This window comes from Pieris napi, chromosome 20, assembly GCF_905475465.1.
Source record: "Pieris napi chromosome 20, ilPieNapi1.2, whole genome shotgun sequence".
NCBI lineage: Eukaryota > Metazoa > Arthropoda > Insecta > Lepidoptera > Pieridae > Pieris > Pieris napi.
This window is the reverse complement of record NC_062253.1, coordinates 9,095,754-9,115,691: the sequence shown is the minus strand read 5'-3', so window position 1 is coordinate 9,115,691 and position 19,938 is coordinate 9,095,754. Positions and strand designations below refer to the sequence as shown.

Here is a 19,938-nt window from a genome sequence, read left to right as displayed (position 1 = left end):
TTCAACAATAATTGTTATATTTCAGTAAATTAACATTAAACAATTATTATAATTCATCGGCCTTCCATCAGGAATTTCTATTTTCGTCTTTCAGGCACAGGCTAGGCAAGTAATGAAACGTCATCGATCCAAGTCATTTGCCTTTTGTTTGGTCAACTGGCTGAACATCTTTCAGGCCGCTAGTTAAACGGCGCCGTTTAGTAAAAAGGCTAGGCTGTTAATTGAACGGCCAATTAAGCTAGTTGTCTGCGACATGTACACAAATAATTCAGATATTTAAATATTAAAACCGAACTCTGTTTTATATTTTTTGTCATGTGTAGATTTATTTTCATTAATATGGTTACGGTCGAAGAAACAGAGCTTCTATTTATATATTACATAATATCTATTACAGACTAGCTGGCCTGGCGAACATCGTACCGCCTAACAGTCGATTCTTTATTTGTTTAAAATACTTATTCTGCTATTCGGGACACAGGTCTAGCTAGTAAGATAAAAAAAGAATTGATAAGACAACAAATACATTATGTCAAAAAATAAAAATTTACCTTCCCGGAACCCCTCTACTAACACTTGAACTTTATAATATGGTATTAAAGTTCAAATTGACTTTTAAGTATTATTACGAATATTTTGTATGGCAATATAGAAAAGTGTTGTTTTTAGACTTTTTCACTCAATTTTTTTTAATTTTTCTCTTCGTAAGAACCATCCTCGTACTTCAAGGAATATTATAAAAAAAAATCAGACAAATCGGTCAAGCCGTTTTCACGTTATGTCGTGACAACGGAAATCGGGTTTCATCTTTATATATATAGATTACATAATACATATTAACACTAAACCTTGGTTAACACACACATGGAGGGAGGGCCTAGGTTCGATCTGGGATTTTTTATTGAACGGGAGCCACAATTGTAGCCTTCTGAGCTGAGTGATATCGCATCAAATCCATACTTACACTTCAAACGAGAGTCCTGCTAGTATTTTAGGAAAACGCTCGAAATCTATGCCAATAAATAAAGCTGAAAGCTTGCCCTAAAAAATGGTTGTAGACAGTACTGATTCTATTATTTTACACCAATTAACATTTAAATGGACGTTTACAATCTATGTAATTTTTATTATTAGTGAAATAAGTTATTACATTACTACGTGCGTAACTAGAGAAGTCTACGTTTGCCAACGGATTTATTGCCTATCAAGTCGAAGACTCTTCTAACTCAATATTATACATAGTACAAAAGAAGCGGGTAATAGAAATCGGTGGAGGCAAAGCTTTGGCGAGAGATCCTACTCTAGAGCAGACCACGATTCTCAGATACGACCTACCCGGAGTGGGAGGCAGAGGCATTACTAATAGTCTAGACTCTAGTCGACAAGTTGAAAATGGTACAAAATAGAGATACTGCTCTTAAAATTATGTGCGATAGCTCATTGGATCCGGAATGACGTCTAGAAAAATGTGCCAAAAGCGTGTATTAGCACATAAAAAATTGCAAAAGTTATAAACAATTAAAGATGAAGAAAAAATGGCATTTTGTTTTTTGCCAATATTTAACAAACTATTAATATTTAAGAAATTTCAAAAAAAGATTCTGAAAGAGGAGGAAATTTCCAAAAAGAAACTCTAAAAAAAATTTCGTTAGTTAACAATTGTTTAACTTGTTGAAAAATTAACTTTAAGTAAAATTTCCAACGAGAATAAATTAATTATAGTGTTCAGAACACACCATAATTTATTCAAATTAAAAAAAAAATATTCAATACCTTAAATAAATAAATTAATGTGCCGTACTCGCTTTTGACGCCACGCGCGAATCCTAAAGATGTCACGCGCAGACCTAATTTCAGCGTTAAATTAAAATTATAAATAATGGAGATAGAGTTCCGGGAGCGGGAGAGTTTTTTATTAGAAATTTCCTCCTCTTTCAGAATATTTTTTTGAAATTTCTTAAATATTAATAGTTTGTTAAATATTGGCAAAAAACAAAATGCCATTTTTTTTTTCATCTTTAATTGTTTATAACTTTTGCAATTTATGTGCTAATACACGCTTTTGGCACATTTTTCTAGACGTCATTCCGGATCCAATGAGCTATCGCACATAACTTTAAGAGCAGTGTCTCTATTTTGTACCATTTTCAACTTGTCGACTAGACTATAACATATGTATTACGCTGTATAAAAAAAAGTGTGTGTACTTGTGTACACGCGTTAGAAGTTATACTTCTTTGGCGTAATAATTTTCTTCGAGCACTATAGAGGGACGTTTCCCTTCCAATCGAAACGATGTAATATGTACTAATCATGATATTTTACAATAAACACTACATTTTTTATCACATTGGAATGGGTTGGTTGGAATTTTCTCGTATAGAAATCTTTATTTTGGTTTAAATAAACACTCTGAAAAATACTACGCCGTGACAGACAATGCAATGTCGATAAAACAGAGCAAGCGCCAACTAGCGACCCAGACTGTTTTACCGACAGTTTTTGGTGACGGTGTGCGCGCGCATCGTAAAAATTTACTCTTATCGTTTTTCCCTAACGCGCTAAAAGAAGTATAACTTCTAAAATATAAAATCAATTGCATTAACGCCTTTACATTACATCCTGTACTAATCCTTTTTATTTTTATTATAATAGACTAAACATAGATTAGAAACGATAATTCGTAGTTTTGACCGATTTATGAGCATAATGTTTTTGCAATGCTACATAAAACTAATCAATATCGTCGCCATAAACTTTTATCTAGATTAGAAACAGTAGCCAACAACCTATATCTAAACTAATATAAATTAATCCTGCTTACGTATTGTTTTTCTTTAACAAGTTTATGGCATGCAAATTAAATTTTACGATTATCTTTATTACTATAGGGTATATGTATTCAATATCAAGTTCACATTAACAATGACTTGTTGGTTTGGTTATCGAAATCTTTGCTTCTGGCTAATATGTGACGCGAGTTTCCTCGCCGTAAGAGCGATTGTTAAATGCAGAAAGAGATTGCTGCGGGGGTCGAACCCACGCTCAAGCCTCTAGGCCACCAAACCTTAAGGAAGACATTGAATCTTACATTCCCCAGGTGTCAGGCTCGTAAACAATCTAAGTGTACATCATTGTATATAGCCACTCTTTTTTTTTATGGCTCTGGCACGATTTGTGCATTAGCCAGCGTCAAGTATAGGATTTTTTTATAATTCGTGTTTGTCTTTAGAAATTCGACCGTGTCCTCCATGTACGGTTTAGGCACTCGGTACCGCACAACCCTTCCAAAGGCCGAGAACAAATTTTAAATTAAATTAAAACTTGCCCTCGAACCGGGAATCGAACCCGGTACCCCTCACCTAGCTGCCACTTAATAAGACCGCTAGGCTATGAGGCCCCTAGCCACTCTTTTAAAACCGGTTTAAAACATCTGACGGATGACGATTTCAAATCATATGTTTTCATGTATTTCACGCATTATTTTGCCGACCGGGGACCGATATTGATAAATAATTGACCATTCAACATTAATTTTTAGCACATAGTCACACACATTCATAAAATTAAGTCAGTCAACTTACACTCTTTTCTTGTGTTTATGATGTGATAAAACGAGACAGATGATGTTGACTTAAGTTAAAAAGGATTGACACGTTATGTATACGTACGTTTGGATAATTGATGTTACATTAAAAAAGGAGTGGCGCTACACCTTTTTAGGTGTGGGCCTCAGATTTATCTATACTTGTCGTAATCATTTGCTTCTCAATAGTCTCAATCTCCGTATTTTCAAAGATCTCAGCGTTGTCTTATATGAAATAATATGAGCAACCTTTCAAAAGCTCGCAGTGAAAGCTTTTAAATTTCGTTACCTTTATATTTGTTTACAGGAAAAGCACTCACAGGGATAAGATAAATAAAGTTCTATAAGAATAACAAAGAAACTTATAGCTTTACGTATACTACTATTAGCAAAAGGAAATTTTTGTCATAAAACCTGAAAAAACACTTCGTTATCCCATACGTAGTTTAGTAACATCAAAATAGTTTAAAAAATGTCAAAGGAGGAAAGATTATATAAAGTATATACTAGGCACTATAGTATGAGGCTCTAAAACTACTGGACCGATTTGGAAAATTCTTCCACCACTAGAATCTTACATTCCATGATTATGGATGTGTAGGTAAACTTTGATAATGTATTGACAATAGAGCAAAGTGTCGTATGAAAGTTTTACAGAAGACAATATCTACAACGGCAACACCATGTATGTTTAATTAAATAAATATCCAGCCGGGACTGGACGCTGGTATTTATATTTACAAAAGTATCTCTCTTAAATGAAATTACATTATAATAATATAATTTTCTTTCTTCTTGGTACAAAATTATATAATACACAGTAAATATGTACGCTTATTCCATTATCTAAACTAAATTATCTTCGGTTCCTATATTTGAATATACAACATAATTGAGAAATTTTATATGTTGTGTTGGATAAAGAGTGGCGTAAAGTTACGACCATTACTTTAAATAAGATTTCTAGATATTTAAACTAAACGTTATTGTTACGAATAGTAGTTTTTTTATATATAGAAGCAGTAAAATCTATAGAAACTGTAGGTTCTTTATGGACCCCTTCAGTTCTGTGCCGATTACTACCAATAGGGAATTATATTCCGTTTGTATACTATTTCGTTATAATTATTAAGGACTAATTTCTCCCGCAAACTTCGTTTCAGCTTTAATAGATTTTATACTTAGCCTAACTTTTTAGTAACTGCATACCAACATATGGAACATTTTCCTCTATAAAACCTTTTCGCTTTTCCGGAATAAAAACTGTTTAGGTATTTTCGTGCAATTTTTCTCTCAATAAAAACCTTAGAAAATTACTCAAATTGGTCCAGTCGTCTTGAAGTGTTGCGCTTAGCATTTTGCGATTCATTTTTATTTATATATAAGATGAATTAGTGTTTTTCAAGAACTTGTTATATAGATAAGTGTGAGATTTCCGTTAAAATTAAATACGGAACCAACCAGCAACAGCACCCATAATTTAGATTAGACCATTATCAGGAAATGAGTACGGGTAAATATTATAAAAAGGATTTAAGACAATACACAAGTACCATTCAAGAAACAACAATGTTGGGGGTACTTTCATTGGTGATTTTCGTGGCTGGCAGCTTAGCGTCGCCGAACGTTGGTTCAGCTCATAAAAAATACTACAAAACTGTAAGTATAACAATTCAAAGATTCTAATTGTTATGATTAAAGTATTTAACTTTCGTTTTCTCTACTATATCGGCACCAACTGAGTTTTCCTTCTTGCACGGTATATGACGAATAGTAAAGAAACCGGTGTGGCCGTAGTGAGCAGGGAAGTGGGCAGGGAAGTGGGCAGGGAAGTGGGCAGGGAAGTGAGCAGGGAAGTGGGCAGGGAAGTGGGCAGGGAAGTGAGCAGGGAAGTGGGCAGGGAAGTGAGCAGGGAAGTGGGCAGGGAAGTGGGCAGGACGAGAGTGTAAACGCGATACTTTAATACATATAAATATACGTTGACACACTCGTCCTGCCCACTTACCTGCTCACTACGGCTGTATGTAAAACTGGTATTAGACTTGATTCCCTATTAAGTAAGATAGAAATCTTCGAGAAACATCAGGAATTTAACGCCTAGTAACCAGTAATTTTTGATTAAGGGGTTTTACAAGATTTGTTACGCTTAAAGGAATATAATTTTATGGAAAAGCTGGAGTTTATTAGATGCGGAACATTTTTTTATGTCAATTTAGTTTGTATTATTTTTCACCGATTTCCAAAACTACCGACTAGTTTAACCCTATAACCTCAAACATAAAGTCTACATGAACAATCCGAGGAACATCTGTCAACTAACGGAAAATATCCGTGGGGAGATGGCAGCTATTATCACCCCAGATTTATTGACAAGAGTTTTCACAAATCTGCGTTCTTGTTTAGAGGAGTGTCGTCTTCGGGAGGGCCGTCATTTAGATGATGTTATTTTTAAAAAATAAACTTCATTTAATTACCTAATCATCCTATATTTTATTTCAACTATACCTTTTGTATTTATTTTTTAAGCCTATACTTAATAAATGCACGTTCTATTGCGCCACCCTGTATATATGCAGCTGGTACCATTATGTGACGGTATGTGTGGAATAAATGTTTTCTTTTTATTTAATGGAAATGAATGTTTTAGCATGAAACTATTGCCGAAGCAGGATATCCTGTAGAAACTCACGATGTCGTGACTCCAGATGGTTACATCCTAGAATTGGTAAGGATACCTCGTGGCAAAAATGATAATGGCAAAGTCCGACCACCAGTTCTCATGATGCACGGTCTATCGGACTACGGAGCCACCTATATTGCTCTTGGTCCAAAAGACAGTCTTGGTAAGTGTTGATACTAAGCTAAGATTTGAGTTGTGTTCCCATTTCATTACTTAAACAAAACAAACAAAATGTGTTTTTACAGATTGATTTTATCATACTGTGATATATTGATAACACACTTTATGATCAGTGATCTCCTCTCAGATATATTTTTTTAAGTCAGAGTAAATTTTTGTCCAATTCAGCTTTTATATTGTTTAAATTATGCCCAAATTATTCGTTTTCTTCTATCGAGAAACTGCTAGGTGTAATGGCAGACTAAAAGATAAATGTAATTATTTTTACAGCATACAATTTAGTTGACGAAGGTGCTGATGTATGGTTAGCAAACGCGAGGGGCGTTGCCAACTCTCGTCGTCACATTACCCTGGACCCGGACAACGATAGGCAGAAGAAGGATTTCTTCGATTTTACTTTCCACGAAATTGGAACAATCGATCTTCCAGCACTCATAGACTACATATTAAAAGAAACTGGTCACAAGAAGCTTCACTACGTGGGACATTCCCAGGGTGGTACCGTTTTCCTGGTTCTCAACTCGGTGAAACCAGAGTACAATGACAAAATCATATCAGCTCATCTACTGGCAGGAGTTGGTTACCAGAGTAATTTCCCCAATGCAGCCCTACGTGCAACAGCTTTGAGCGTTGACATGATTTTTGTAAGTATTAAATATGCTGCTAATCTTAATAAAAATACATATACAGCCTATAAATCAGCGACAAGTCGAAAAATAACTGACAGAATTGTTTTTAATTTCCTGGGCTTCGCTATTACCCGCCCTTTCACCCGACTTCGACTTGATGTTTATTTATGGGACATCCCTGTTTATTATAGGCATAGCTGGTTTGTAAAAGACGCAAGCAATATAAATCTGAAGATACACTCAGGAAACTTCGTAAAGCTAAATTAATGTTAGGCTAGTGTTTAAGCTTAACAATATCCTCAGAGAAAGTGTATAAACGATAAGCGTATTTTCAGAACTTCGCTATTAGAAGCGGGCTTATCGAGCTGATAGGACCAAATTGGGGAGACCAAATTGCCGAAATTGAAAATCAACAGACTTTGAGCCTAGGTGTTGATTCGAGGTCGTCTATTCTGGTAAGTGGTCATGATTTAAAGCGAGAGATTTTAAGTACCCACAGTATTAATTCAATTATGAATTTCAGGATGACATAATAAACACCGAGAAACTATTGCCCGGTGCATCCCTAAAACAATATGCCCATTATGGCCAAAATATCCGTGATAGGAAATTCAGACAATGGAACTACGGAATTCAAAATTTGCGTAAATATGGACAACTATCTCCACCAGAATATGATCTTAGCAAGATCACTGCTGATGTGACAATGCATTACACCCTCAATGACAATCTGCTAAGTGAACGAGATGTCTTAAACATGGCCAAAGTTATGCCCAAGGTGACTGTGAGAAAAATTGCCAGAGAAACTTTCACACACACAGATTTTGTAAGCGCAGACGATGCGAAAGAATTGGTAGTTGACTTTATTGTTAAAAAAATTGCCGGCTTGTAATAAATAATTAATTTTGATCAAGTTTTTGTTTTATTACTCTCAATTTATTAATAGGGAAAATATAACATTAGTGAGGTAAACAAAAAATCACAATAAAATATAAATAAATAAATGATGTGAAATTTTCACAACTTCATAGTATTGTAGTTAGACGTGCTGTATTAGGTATGTTTAAAAGAACACCTTGTATTTCAAGGTAAGGGCAATTGGGCAGGAGGCTCATCTGATGTTAAGTAATACCGCCGCCTATGGACAATCTCAATGCCCGCAGGAGCGTGGCTGGCCTTTTAAGAATTGGTACGCTCTTTTCTTGAAGGCAGTTGGTTCCACATAGTGGTGATGGGCGGCAAAAACTACCTTGAAAAACAACTTCAGTTCTGGAACGGCGGACGTCGAGGTGATATGGGTGGAATTTTCATTTTGAATTAATTATTAATTCACGACCTCAATCTAAAGTCGTGGCTCGTTAATATATTAGGAACCTTGGAAAATAATATTTATTTACAAGAACAATCTATTCGCTTAGACATAACATCAATCCAGCTTACCTCGTTTACGAGATGTATGTCCATTTACTATTCTGGTGGCAGTATTTTCCCAAGAAAACTTGCAAAAGGCTTAGATTTTTTTTTTAGGTTTTAGGCCTTTGAATCGAGACTCTCTTATGTCAAAATTCTCATCTAGTCGTTACTTTATTTGCATATTAACGAAAAAAATAAAAAAAAATCAGTGGCGCTACAACCTTTATAGGTCTGGATACCTTAGATTTCTAAATCTGTTTCATGGCCATTTGTCTTATAGGCGAGTAGGTGATCAGCCTTCTGTGCCTGACACACGTCGACTTTTTGAGTCTAAGTCTAAGCCTTAGAAAAAACGGTGATGGAAAACTTAGACAAGAGTCTAAGTTTTCCATCACCGTTCGAGCGAATGTTAAATGCGCACATTTAGAAAGTCCATTGTTGCATAGCCGGGAATTGAACGTAAGACCTTAGGGATGAGAGTCGCACGCTGAATAGGCCAACACTGCTGCAATTATATACTAGCAACGTTTATTCTCGAGTGTTTAAGTGTCTTATCCTTACTAGTAGTTATCTTGGACATTAACGGGATTAATAGCGGAGCATACGAAGTTTAATAAAGGAAGTCGTTTAGACTGGCTAGTTCTATGTTTTAACAATTTGAGAACTGTTTATTTTTGACGTGACAACGTCTTATAATTCGATGGAGCCGGCTGCACGTACGAAAAAACATGACTCATGCGGCGTTACCTCGCTCTGAGGCGTTCCATTTAAGGCTTGAAGTGCAAGCGAGAGCTCGGGACGAGCGACAAAGAGGCGCAATCGGCCTCCGCGTTCGGCTCAATTCAATTGTCATTTCCATTTACCTCCTTCTCTATATTCATACAAAATATCTATCAAACAAATAAAATTAAAAATTTCTTTTGAAACATGCAACCATTCCATCAGTATTTTCTTATGACGTTGTCACGTTCAATTATCGTCAGTAAACCGACTTTACAGACAATCGATTTTTTTTAATTTCGTAAAAGCTGTCCCTACGTTCTGCAAGCTAAATAGCGTCGAATGGGTAAGACTGTAAAACCAAAGACGAAACGGTGCGTTTCGATTGACTTTGATTGGAAACGCAGACGAATGATCGAGATTGATTTTTAGACGTTTTTATCCACATTTTAAATATTCAACATTTAGGTCCTGTCTAAATATCATTTGCATCAGGGGTGACCCACTAAACCCTAACGAATTTGTTTGGAATATTGGCTCAGGCTTTGCCTCGCGAACATACAAATTTGTTTGGCGTTAGTGGGTCACATCTGTCGCAAATTATTTTTTTTTAAATCCCATGTCACGATCTCACACACTGTTTTATTGTGTTTTTTATATTATTTTTATTACTCTTTAATGTTCTACGGTTTCGATATTTGTAAATATGTGAGGAACTTGTATACAATTTTTTTTAGTATAGTAGTTTTATTCTAAGAGTACACAATGTACACTCTATCTATCTTTACATATAATTATTTAACTAATGTAAAAAAAATATTGTAAACCTATTTTAAAAGAGTAAGTGTGGAGTTTCTTGCCCATTCTTCTCCACACGAAACTACCTTTTGGAAGGGGCAACTAGAATCTTCTTTGTATTTTGTTTGACGTTCAAATGTGCCATTTTAGGTGGTCTAATTGAAATAAATGATTTGACTTTGACGAGCACCAAAAAAATACTTAGGTGGTAACCAAATTCCTTGTGCTGACTATTTTTACAAACTTTATAGTTTTACCTCCATGAAAAGATATTATTTATTTACAGAAAAATTGGCACTTTTGGACTTTCTTTCTATGTGCGCATTTAACATTTGCTCGAACGGTGAAGGAAAATCGTGAGGAAACCAACATGTCTTAGACCCAAAAAGTCGACGGCGTATGTCAGGCACTGAAGGCTGATCACCTACTTGCCTATAAGATTTAAAAATGATCATGAAACAGATTCAGAAATTTGAGGCCAAGACATAGAGGTTGTAGCGCCACTTTTAAACATTTAAACATCCACTATTTTTATCCGACTATACAAGAAATTTACGCACGAAAAATCAAGATGGACGCCATAAATCATACCAGTATTGCCAGTTGAGTTATCAATTTGCAAACTGCACATTCGCAGCGCAAACTATTTTAATTAATTGAAAGCAGTGGCTGGTGAAATTTGTGCAACTCACTCCTGCGTATGAATCACACGTGCGACTGTTTGCGCTTGTAATATCAGATGTCGTTAAATATTATTTTAATAATAATTGCTAATTCTAGTATTTGCCATATTAAGTAATAGAACTGTACGAAACTCAATAAAGAACGACGATTATTTATTTATAAACACTTAAATTAAATTATCATGATTCATGTGCAATATAATAAGTGTTGTTTGATGATTTGCTATTTTAAAAGAGTACCGAGAGTTTTTTACGCCAGCTTTTTCTCTCGGCCTACACCCTCTGTCTTCTTTGCCGATGAGTAGGGATGCCTACAAATTAAAATTTAATGACGTGGAAGAAGTGATACATGTATTTTATGTTCCATAATAAACATATATTTATTTATTTATATTTTATTTTTTATGTATCCTTTATAAACTAATAAAGGATACATAAAAAAATTGTTTGTTTGTTGTTTGTTTGTTTGTTTTTTTTCCTGTATAGTTTTTTTTTCGTAATAACTAATGTAATATGTATTTTTGCACTTCTTGGCCTACCTTTTCTAATTTAATACATTTTTTTCTGTTCTTACAGTGGTTGCCTGGAAGAGATCGTTCGAATGCGATAAGGCCGCCAGTTGCCCAAATCCAATGGATATATACTTTATATACAATAAAGATGTCGAACGCTGCTGAACGCGGAGCCCGATTGTGCCTCTTTGTCACTCGTTCCGCGCTCTCGCTTCCACTTCAAGCCTTAAATGGAACGCCTCAGAGCGAGGTGCGTGCGAGCAGCCCGCTCCATCGAATTATAAGACGTTGTCACGTCAAAAAATTATGAATCAAAAGATAAATCCTGTTTATAAAGTAATTTCCGTTACGAAATATATTAAATTCGTGATTATGTTGCAAAAATATATAATCAATACTATATGTACATCGACTATACTACGACAGTGCGTTCGAATCCCAGCACCAACTATTGTTTTCATGTTTCTCAGAAAACTACTGCACATACTACAGCACATCAGGCCGATCTCATACTTTCCAATAAAAAAACATAAAACAAACAGAACATTGAGTCTTGGAGTATGTAACTTATAAACAAACTTTATTCACTATTTTATTTACGCATGTGATATAAAATATCGCATACAAACTGACTACTATAATTAATTACCAAGTAATTTACTAAAGTGCAAAAAATAATGAATCTAAACATCTACTGGTATATATATAAACAGGCGATTTATATGAGAAAACATATATGCCGTAACATGAGATTAATAAAGCTTACGCAGTACGAAGTTGCAATCAATACAATTGGAGGCAATATCTAGGCCTATCACGCAGCGACCAGTGAAATATTGGTTACTTTGAGCAAAGCGTTAACTCAAGATTCCCTTTGGAGTAGTTTGGCCCGAATTAAACGTGATACGAGTTACAATAAAGTCCTAGTATCGGACAAGCAATTCGTTAGCACTTGATTTGTGATCTTTATCGGTAAGAATGAAGGAAAAAATTTATTGTGATTATTTTTCATAGCAAATAAAATAATAACATAAATCAATAAATCACGATAAAACGTTTATCAAAAATATTATAAAATTGGAAAGACGTGTGTGTGTTACAATGTGTTTTCGCTGTAAAAAGAAGCGTTACTATACGGTACATTGCACTCTTTATAAAGCCACGTTTGGAACATACTAAACTTTTTTTGAAGTTATACTTCTTTAGGCGCGTTATGAAAAATTGATCAGAGTGAAATTTTACGATGCGCGCGCACCGTGACACAAAATTATCAGTATGAAGTTGCCCACGGAAGATGCTACGATATTGGACATAATTTAAAAACAACATTCGAATAATAATAGAATTTATGTTACACTTAATGTAAGAGAATAATAAAAAATATTTATTTATTTAATTTTTCAAATGTAAACTGAACTTTATTGACTATAATGACTCCTTTTCCAGTCTTTTATTATTTAATTGTAATTAATTATTTGCATGTAATCAAAAACTATTTTTAATAATGCCAAAGAAGTATAACTTCTTACGCGCGAACATAAGTACACGCACCTTTTTTTTTTATGTAATAGGAGGCAAATGGGGAGGAGTCTCACGTGATGTTAAAAGATACCGCCACCCATGGACACTCACATTGCCAGAATGCACGCAAGTGCGTTGCCGGACTTTTAAAAACTTTATTTGTTCAAAGCAAGAACATAGATTTTTTCGAATTGTTGTAATTATAAATGTCATATTCTATAACATAGTTCAAATGTCTATACGACGAGTCGCAAGGTTTTTAGTTCAGGCGAAATATAATCACGTTTAGTAAAACAGTTAGAACACAACCAGTACAAAGGAATTCATAACATTATTTACATAAATCGTAGTTTACATCACTTATCTGTATTACTAATGCTTAATTTCAAGGATGATCCATTACCTGCAATAAAAAAAAATATATCAATAAATGTTATATGATTTACTTTTATTTAAACAAAAAAGTGTAACGTTGTAAAATATGATATAAAATAAATAACGCACCTAGTGCCGTGTACAGTACAAAGACAATATTATTTCTTAAAAATTGAAAAGAGTATTGTGGAAGATGAAATAGAAATAAGCCTCTAGTGAGATGGAAACAGAAATATTGCACAAGACATTCAATCGAAACCTGACTCGTGGCTCTTACGAGTAAATAGGCTTAGTTATATATTGGTTGAAGCCTAGCAAATGGAACCTTTTACTATTCCATCTACAATATAGTAATATTTTTACAGTTGAAATTTCTTATAGTAATCTGGTAACAAAGAAGAAGAAAGAAGAATATGTAAATACAATTTTAAGTAAATTGTTTTCATTGATCAGTTTACTATATAGATAAATAGTTAATCGGCCTTATATGTCAAAACATATCAAGACTCAAAAGTCTGACTAAACTACACACGATACTACTAAATAAATAAAAATTCTTAAGAAAATGTAACGTAATTTGCTATTCAAAATTATCAACAATATATGATTTAACCAATATTATCCCGGCAATTTTACTTCTGAAAAATTAATTAAATTAAAGATTCCGAGTCGCAACATAGCGCTAAAGGTACCTCCTATTTTTTCAAAATTTTGAAATACATAATTATATTTTTAAAAAAAAATTATATTTTCTAACACTCCTCTTTTCGAATACACTCTTCTTAAAGCTACAGCCAGCATCGGAATACTTAGCGATGACATTTCGAACGACGTTCAGTTTCGCGGTAATTTGGAGGGAAAGGCTACTTTAGCCTCCAAAAAGTCTGCTGCCAGCTTCTTTCACTTGACCCTATTCAACGAAAAGGGATTCGAATCGTCAACGACCAATCCTATTCCGAGCAACTAGATCCTTGGCGTTGAGTAGAGATGTGAGGTCTTCTAAATCTTCTACCGCATTTACCAAGGAGAAAGTTCAGAGGAGTTGTTCGAACTAACTCAGCTTAGGTAGCAGCTTAGGGATGTTTGCCACCACCACTATGGGGAACTAGCTGCCCGCTGAAGTGTTTCTGAACCAATTCAACTTAGGGTCCTTCAAGAAAAGAGCGTACCAATTCTTAAAAGACCGGCAACGCACTTGGGAGCTCTCTGGCATTGAGTGTCCATGAGCGGCATATCACTTAACATCAGGTGGGCCTCCTGCCAGTTGCTGTAATCTTTATTTATATTGTCCTTTTTAGTTAACACAATACATTATCTTTATGATAATTTATTTATCTAAAAAACATGCGATTTTTACTATCTACAAATTTGTTCAGTCATATAAGTTTATTGTATCTTAAGACCCGGAATATTGTTTTTGATCTTTAAAAAGATAATGTAAAAAAAAATGAACTTTATTTTACGGCGGCAATATATAATATGGACTAAAAATACATGGTTATTGTTATTATTATCAGTGGCGCTACAACCTTTTTAGGTCTGGGCCTCAGATTTCTAAATCTGTTTCATGATCATTTGTCAATTTAATAGGCAAGGTGATCACCCTCATGTGCCTGACACACGCCCTAGACTATTTGGGTCTAAGGCAAGCCGGTTTCCTCACGATGTTTTTCTTCACCGTTCGAGCGAATGTTAAATGCGCACATAGACAGAAAGTAACATTGCTTTATACATGGTTAGAAATGTTTATAAGTCAAACAGTTTACTATAGCATATTGCATCTACAATGAGACGCAGATATGGTTTATTCACTCTAATATCAAATTCAATGTCTATCGTACGAATATGTAAATAGATTTTACAAAATTTATTCTGAAATTTTAAAAGCATATTATAACAAAATTTTGTATCCATTAAATAAAAAAATATTACTTATATTTAGCATGTTTAAACTGTTAACTTTTAATAGCTATCCAAAACTTTGAGGCAAAAACGAACAAACAAATCTTGTATGAAACTTCAGTACACGAGGGCGTCCCTTCCCTTTATTTTAACTTTCTCCGAAGACAAGTTTATTTAGAAGCAAAATTTTGTTCGTGGTTCGGTTTCATCGGCCTACTTCCGTCTCTCTTAATTGTATAACGCATTGATCAAGTTGCATTAGCACTGAGATATAGGTTAAGTTTTCACAATAATTCCCCTATCATCTCGCATTGAAATTTTCTACTAATTAAGGAGTATACCAAATATGGTTGATCACAAAACTTGCTATTGCAAAGGGTAATTAAAATACATTGATTGCTTTGAGCGAAATACACGCGTAGAGTTTGCGTAGCTGGTCTACACAGAGCTACACAGACGTAAGTTAAGGTCTACAATCTTCCTAAAAACCAGTAGCCGTACTCTTATTCTAGTTAAAGATTTAAAATTATAATCATATTATATAGAAAGAAAGTCCCATAAGGAAATGACTAAGGGAGCGTTCAAGTATTACGTCACAAAATTTTTGCAGATTTTTGCAATTTAATAACGTTTTAATAATATTCTACTTAGCATACCGCTATAATGTTTTATCATTTAGGAAGTTCAGTGACGACACTTCGTTATGATTCAAAACTCTATTAAATGCGTGAGGATATAATAAAATTGCGTGTCGATTAATACATTATATTATCAAATCTAAATAGGTTATAATAAACCAGTCTTTTATACAGTTATAAAAGAAGTATCGTAAACTTGAAACTACGTAATGCAATAAGTTATTTGATAGTAACAAAATAAGACCTGATTTTGTTTGTATGTTAATTTTACCGCATAGAGTGCAATAAAATTCTGGCGAAAAGTTATAAGTACAGCCTTGGAATGGGATTTCCGTCATTTGTTCGTATTACTTAAAGTAATATGCAATTCATAAACATATATAGTGATATAACAAACCTTTTTTAAATATTAATAAATTCACAAACATATAAGTTTTAAAAAGTTCGAGTTAAGACTGTACAGAGATTACATCTTTAGGAATTCAAAAGTGTATAAATATGTGCCATTAATTATGAATTACACTTTACCAGAGGAATCTTTTCTTCACTGCCCTTGGCCCATGCGCTCAATGTGTATGCAACATAGCTGATGGGCATTAAAGGACGTAATTACCAGGGTTAGACGAAAGTAGCGTATCTAAGCAAGATACCGCTGTATCACCAGAGTGGCGAAGAGCTTGCTGCTGAAAGCCAACAACTGACGGGAACTCTTACGGGAAAGGAAGAGAGATGGAATTTTCTCTTGAGGAAGCTGAGTGAGTGTCAGCAATCTTTTATAAGATGGATCACTCAAGGCATATTGACGGAGCCCGTGGAAATTATACTACTTGAATTTTAGAAAATCGCATAAAGAAATAATATTCGAAAGGAAGATACAAAAATCGAGAGTACTCCTCCCTCAAAGGATGGCAACGCACCCACTAAAAATGGGTGTCTGTGGGCTGCGATGACTGCCCTTTTTGGACGTCCCGCAAGCTCGTTTGCCCCCCTATTACATAAATAACGACAAGTTTTAGATTGACAAGAGTCAATTGAAAAAAACAAATATCTTAATCCTCGATGATACGATGATGTTGTAATAAAGTTTTTTTTGTAATCTGTGATGGTGTTATTTTATCAATGGCTGCAGTGCTTTAAAAGTGAGTAATTGTAATTTAATTTTGTTTGATGTAATATCAGTAGTAATCTATATATATATAATGAAAATGGTCTTCGTTTGAGGCTCAATCATGCCTAAACCACTGTATCGTATCGACATGAAACTACCACCATTCGATGCGAATTTTTCCTAGATGGTTTATGGCTATTTATTTATTAAATTCCAACGTTCCTTCATTTTTTTATTGCTGTTTTACTTTTATGAAAATTTATCCATACGGACTTCACCGCGGAAACATTCGGGGAGGCTTCCTACAACCTCTAAACGTCAACATCTGTTAAAAACTCGATTTTCGAAATATTTCAATTTTCTTAGCGGGAAGTTAAAAAGAAGAATAATAAAAATATGAAAAAAAATAAAATAATGAAACATAAAATTTATTTTAATTCGTCCAGCAAAGCGGGCGCGAAACGGCTAGTAAATATATAATTACAACCCTATGTTTATATCCAAAGCCCAAAGCTCAATTTGTACCGTTTGGTGTAGATCATTTTCTTTCACAAGACAAGTAAAAGTGTGTGTTTGATTCGTACGATTCCTTCGCAGTACGAGAAAGTGTTATTCGTGCATAATTTTGCATAGTGTAAGTAACATAACTAGGAAAAATAAATAAAACAAGTGAAGTTACTATGAATATTTAATTTAAGAATTCGAATTTTAATAAATTAGATTATTCTAATATGTTTATCGGCGATCTTTAATCCTCTGTTGTTTTTCCTCAAATTCATCAAACATCGAACCATATTTTTTTGTAACAAATTTTCACACATAAATGTCTAATCAAGATAATATATAAATTATTGCCGGAAAAAGTGAATATAATTTAATATTATCAAAATTTATGGACCTGACGATGATAAGGTCATAGAGAAACATTATGGACATTTATTAGATTCCTAGTGGAACGTTAAAACGTTTCGGATAATAATTTAAAAGTAAAAATAACGATCACTTAACACGCAAAAAAAACGTCGTTTGTAAGCGACTTCAAAGACTAATTAATATTCAAGTGTACAAGCTAAAAACTCTATACTGTAGAATTAAAATGCATGTTTATTTATTATCTACCTAATAACAAGAAAGGTACATAATATTTAACATTATCAATAACCAAAGACAATTATTTTATAAACGACCAGCGGTATATGAAAGTACCCACTTCACGACAATAGGTAGCGAATTGCTCATTTTTTTTAGAACAGGGGCAAACGGGCAGGGCTCATCTGATGTTAAGCCATACCGCCGCCCATGGACACCCTCAATGCCAGAGGGCTCGCGTGTGCGTTGCCGGCCTTTTACGAATTGGTACGCTCTTTTCTTCAAGGACCCTAAGTCGAATTGGTTCGGAAATACTACATTGGGCAGCTGGTTCCACATAGAGGTGTTACGCGGCAAAAACAATAGATTATAATCAATAATAATATTAAATTAAACATTGATAAGAGCACTTGAAACATCGAGAAATTAGTGTAAAATTCTCGTTTATATCCGCTGTTGTATTTAGTAACATACGTGACTTTAATTTTTTATCTCGTACAAATGCTTGACCACCTGAGCTACAACAGATAACCATACTTCGCTGATAAACTTTTATTATTACTATAAAATAGTGTGGAGAACAGATAAGCATATCGTTCACCTGCAAGCAACAACCATATCTAAAACCATTAATTATCTGCTATAAATATGTTGCGCAATCAAATTTCCTTAATCCACCGGTTGAATCTAAAAACCGTAAACCTATTCAAATTTAAAAAACGGGTGATAGTTTGTATTGGCAGTAAATGTAAAATTAGAAGCATTTCATATATATTCATATTAAATAAGTAATTTTGATTTTTTTTTAATTATCGAAGAAATCTTAGAAACAGAATTTGGGCTGGGCCTTAGAGTTCTGTATCTGTTTTGCGATAATTTATATACAGGCAAGTAGGCAATCAGCCTTCTGAGCCTGACCCACGAGGTCGCCGTTTTGGGTATAAGACTGGTTTCCTCATCATTTTTTTCCCTTCAGCCACACTGCTAATCTTTTAATCTAAAGATAATTATATGTTATTGTCGTGTTGAGATTATATATTCAGAATGATGTAATTTATTTTGAACTTCTAATTTAAAAAAAATATATATTTATGGCATCAACGTCTAAAAATTATACATCTATACTAATAATATAAAGTTGTTAAGTTGTAGGGGGTAATCTATAATCTGTACCTACTGACTAATTTTGAAAACTCTTTTACGCATAAAAAGTCACGCTATTTGTGAGTATCTTCATCTAGAATGATTCATAAAGATTTAGGTATATAATTTTTCAATGTATATTGGTCACGGTGGACTGTGCGAAGCCGTGTCAGTATTATATATACATGCTCCCTGGAAATAAAGTAATTTCACGAAATTTTATTTCTTCCATTGTATAACGCAGTTTCAAATAAGATTTTTGATACTCAAATACAGTATAACTAGAATAATAATTTTGTCAACTATCATATCATTTGTCGTTTAATTTTAAAGCCGAACGTCCACCGCCAGCTAAACTAAATGAAAACTAAACTCAGTGAACTAAGCTAAGCTAAACTAGAACTACGTTGTCCGTCCACTAATAAATAAGCTAAAACTAGGTTAGTGATGGCCAGTTTGTAGAGTTGTATTTGTGTGTAAGAGGAGGTCTATCATCATAGGAGAAGAACATTGATTATTGCTCATTTTATGAAGAAAAAACGGAAACATAGATACTGGATAAGTCAACACATTCAGTCTTGGAAAACAAGTAGCGAATTTAACACTTTGTTTAATGAACTAGACGACGAAAATTTTAAGATGTACTATCGTTTATCTACAACAGTTTGATTGAGTTACTGACTACTGTCACAACACTGTCGACAGGCGTCAGAGGGGTAAGGCAAGGGGGTGAGAGGCGCTTAGTTTAGCTCAGTTAGTTACGGATCGGCCGCACAACTAAGTTAGTTCCACTCAGCTGGGGCATTTCACGTAGCTTAGCTGGCATAGTTTGCGGTGGACGCACATGTATGAAAAACTGGCTCAACTATGCGAGCTAAGCTAAACTAACTTAGTTTAGCGGGCGGTGGACGTTCGGCTTAAATCTACGCCAGTAATAAAAATAGTAAATTGTTTATTTTAT

At 34.1% G+C, this 19,938-nt stretch overlaps 2 protein-coding genes across 3 annotated transcripts in view; one reads left to right on the top strand and one right to left on the bottom strand.

Annotated features, from left to right (window-relative positions):
* The window catches only part of LOC125059808 (syndecan), a 268,128-nt gene that overhangs the window by 133,522 nt on the left and 114,668 nt on the right, over nucleotides 1–19,938 (bottom strand). The gene's annotated exons all lie outside the window — the stretch shown is intronic.
* Nucleotides 5,146–7,988, top strand: LOC125059805 (lipase 3-like). Its single transcript, XM_047664423.1, has 5 exons — nucleotides 5,146–5,245; nucleotides 6,234–6,429; nucleotides 6,717–7,090; nucleotides 7,411–7,530; nucleotides 7,599–7,988. The coding sequence occupies exons 1-5, from the start codon at nucleotides 5,156–5,158 to the stop codon at nucleotides 7,965–7,967; spliced, it is 1,149 nt and encodes a 382-aa protein (XP_047520379.1). The 5' UTR covers nucleotides 5,146–5,155; the 3' UTR covers nucleotides 7,968–7,988.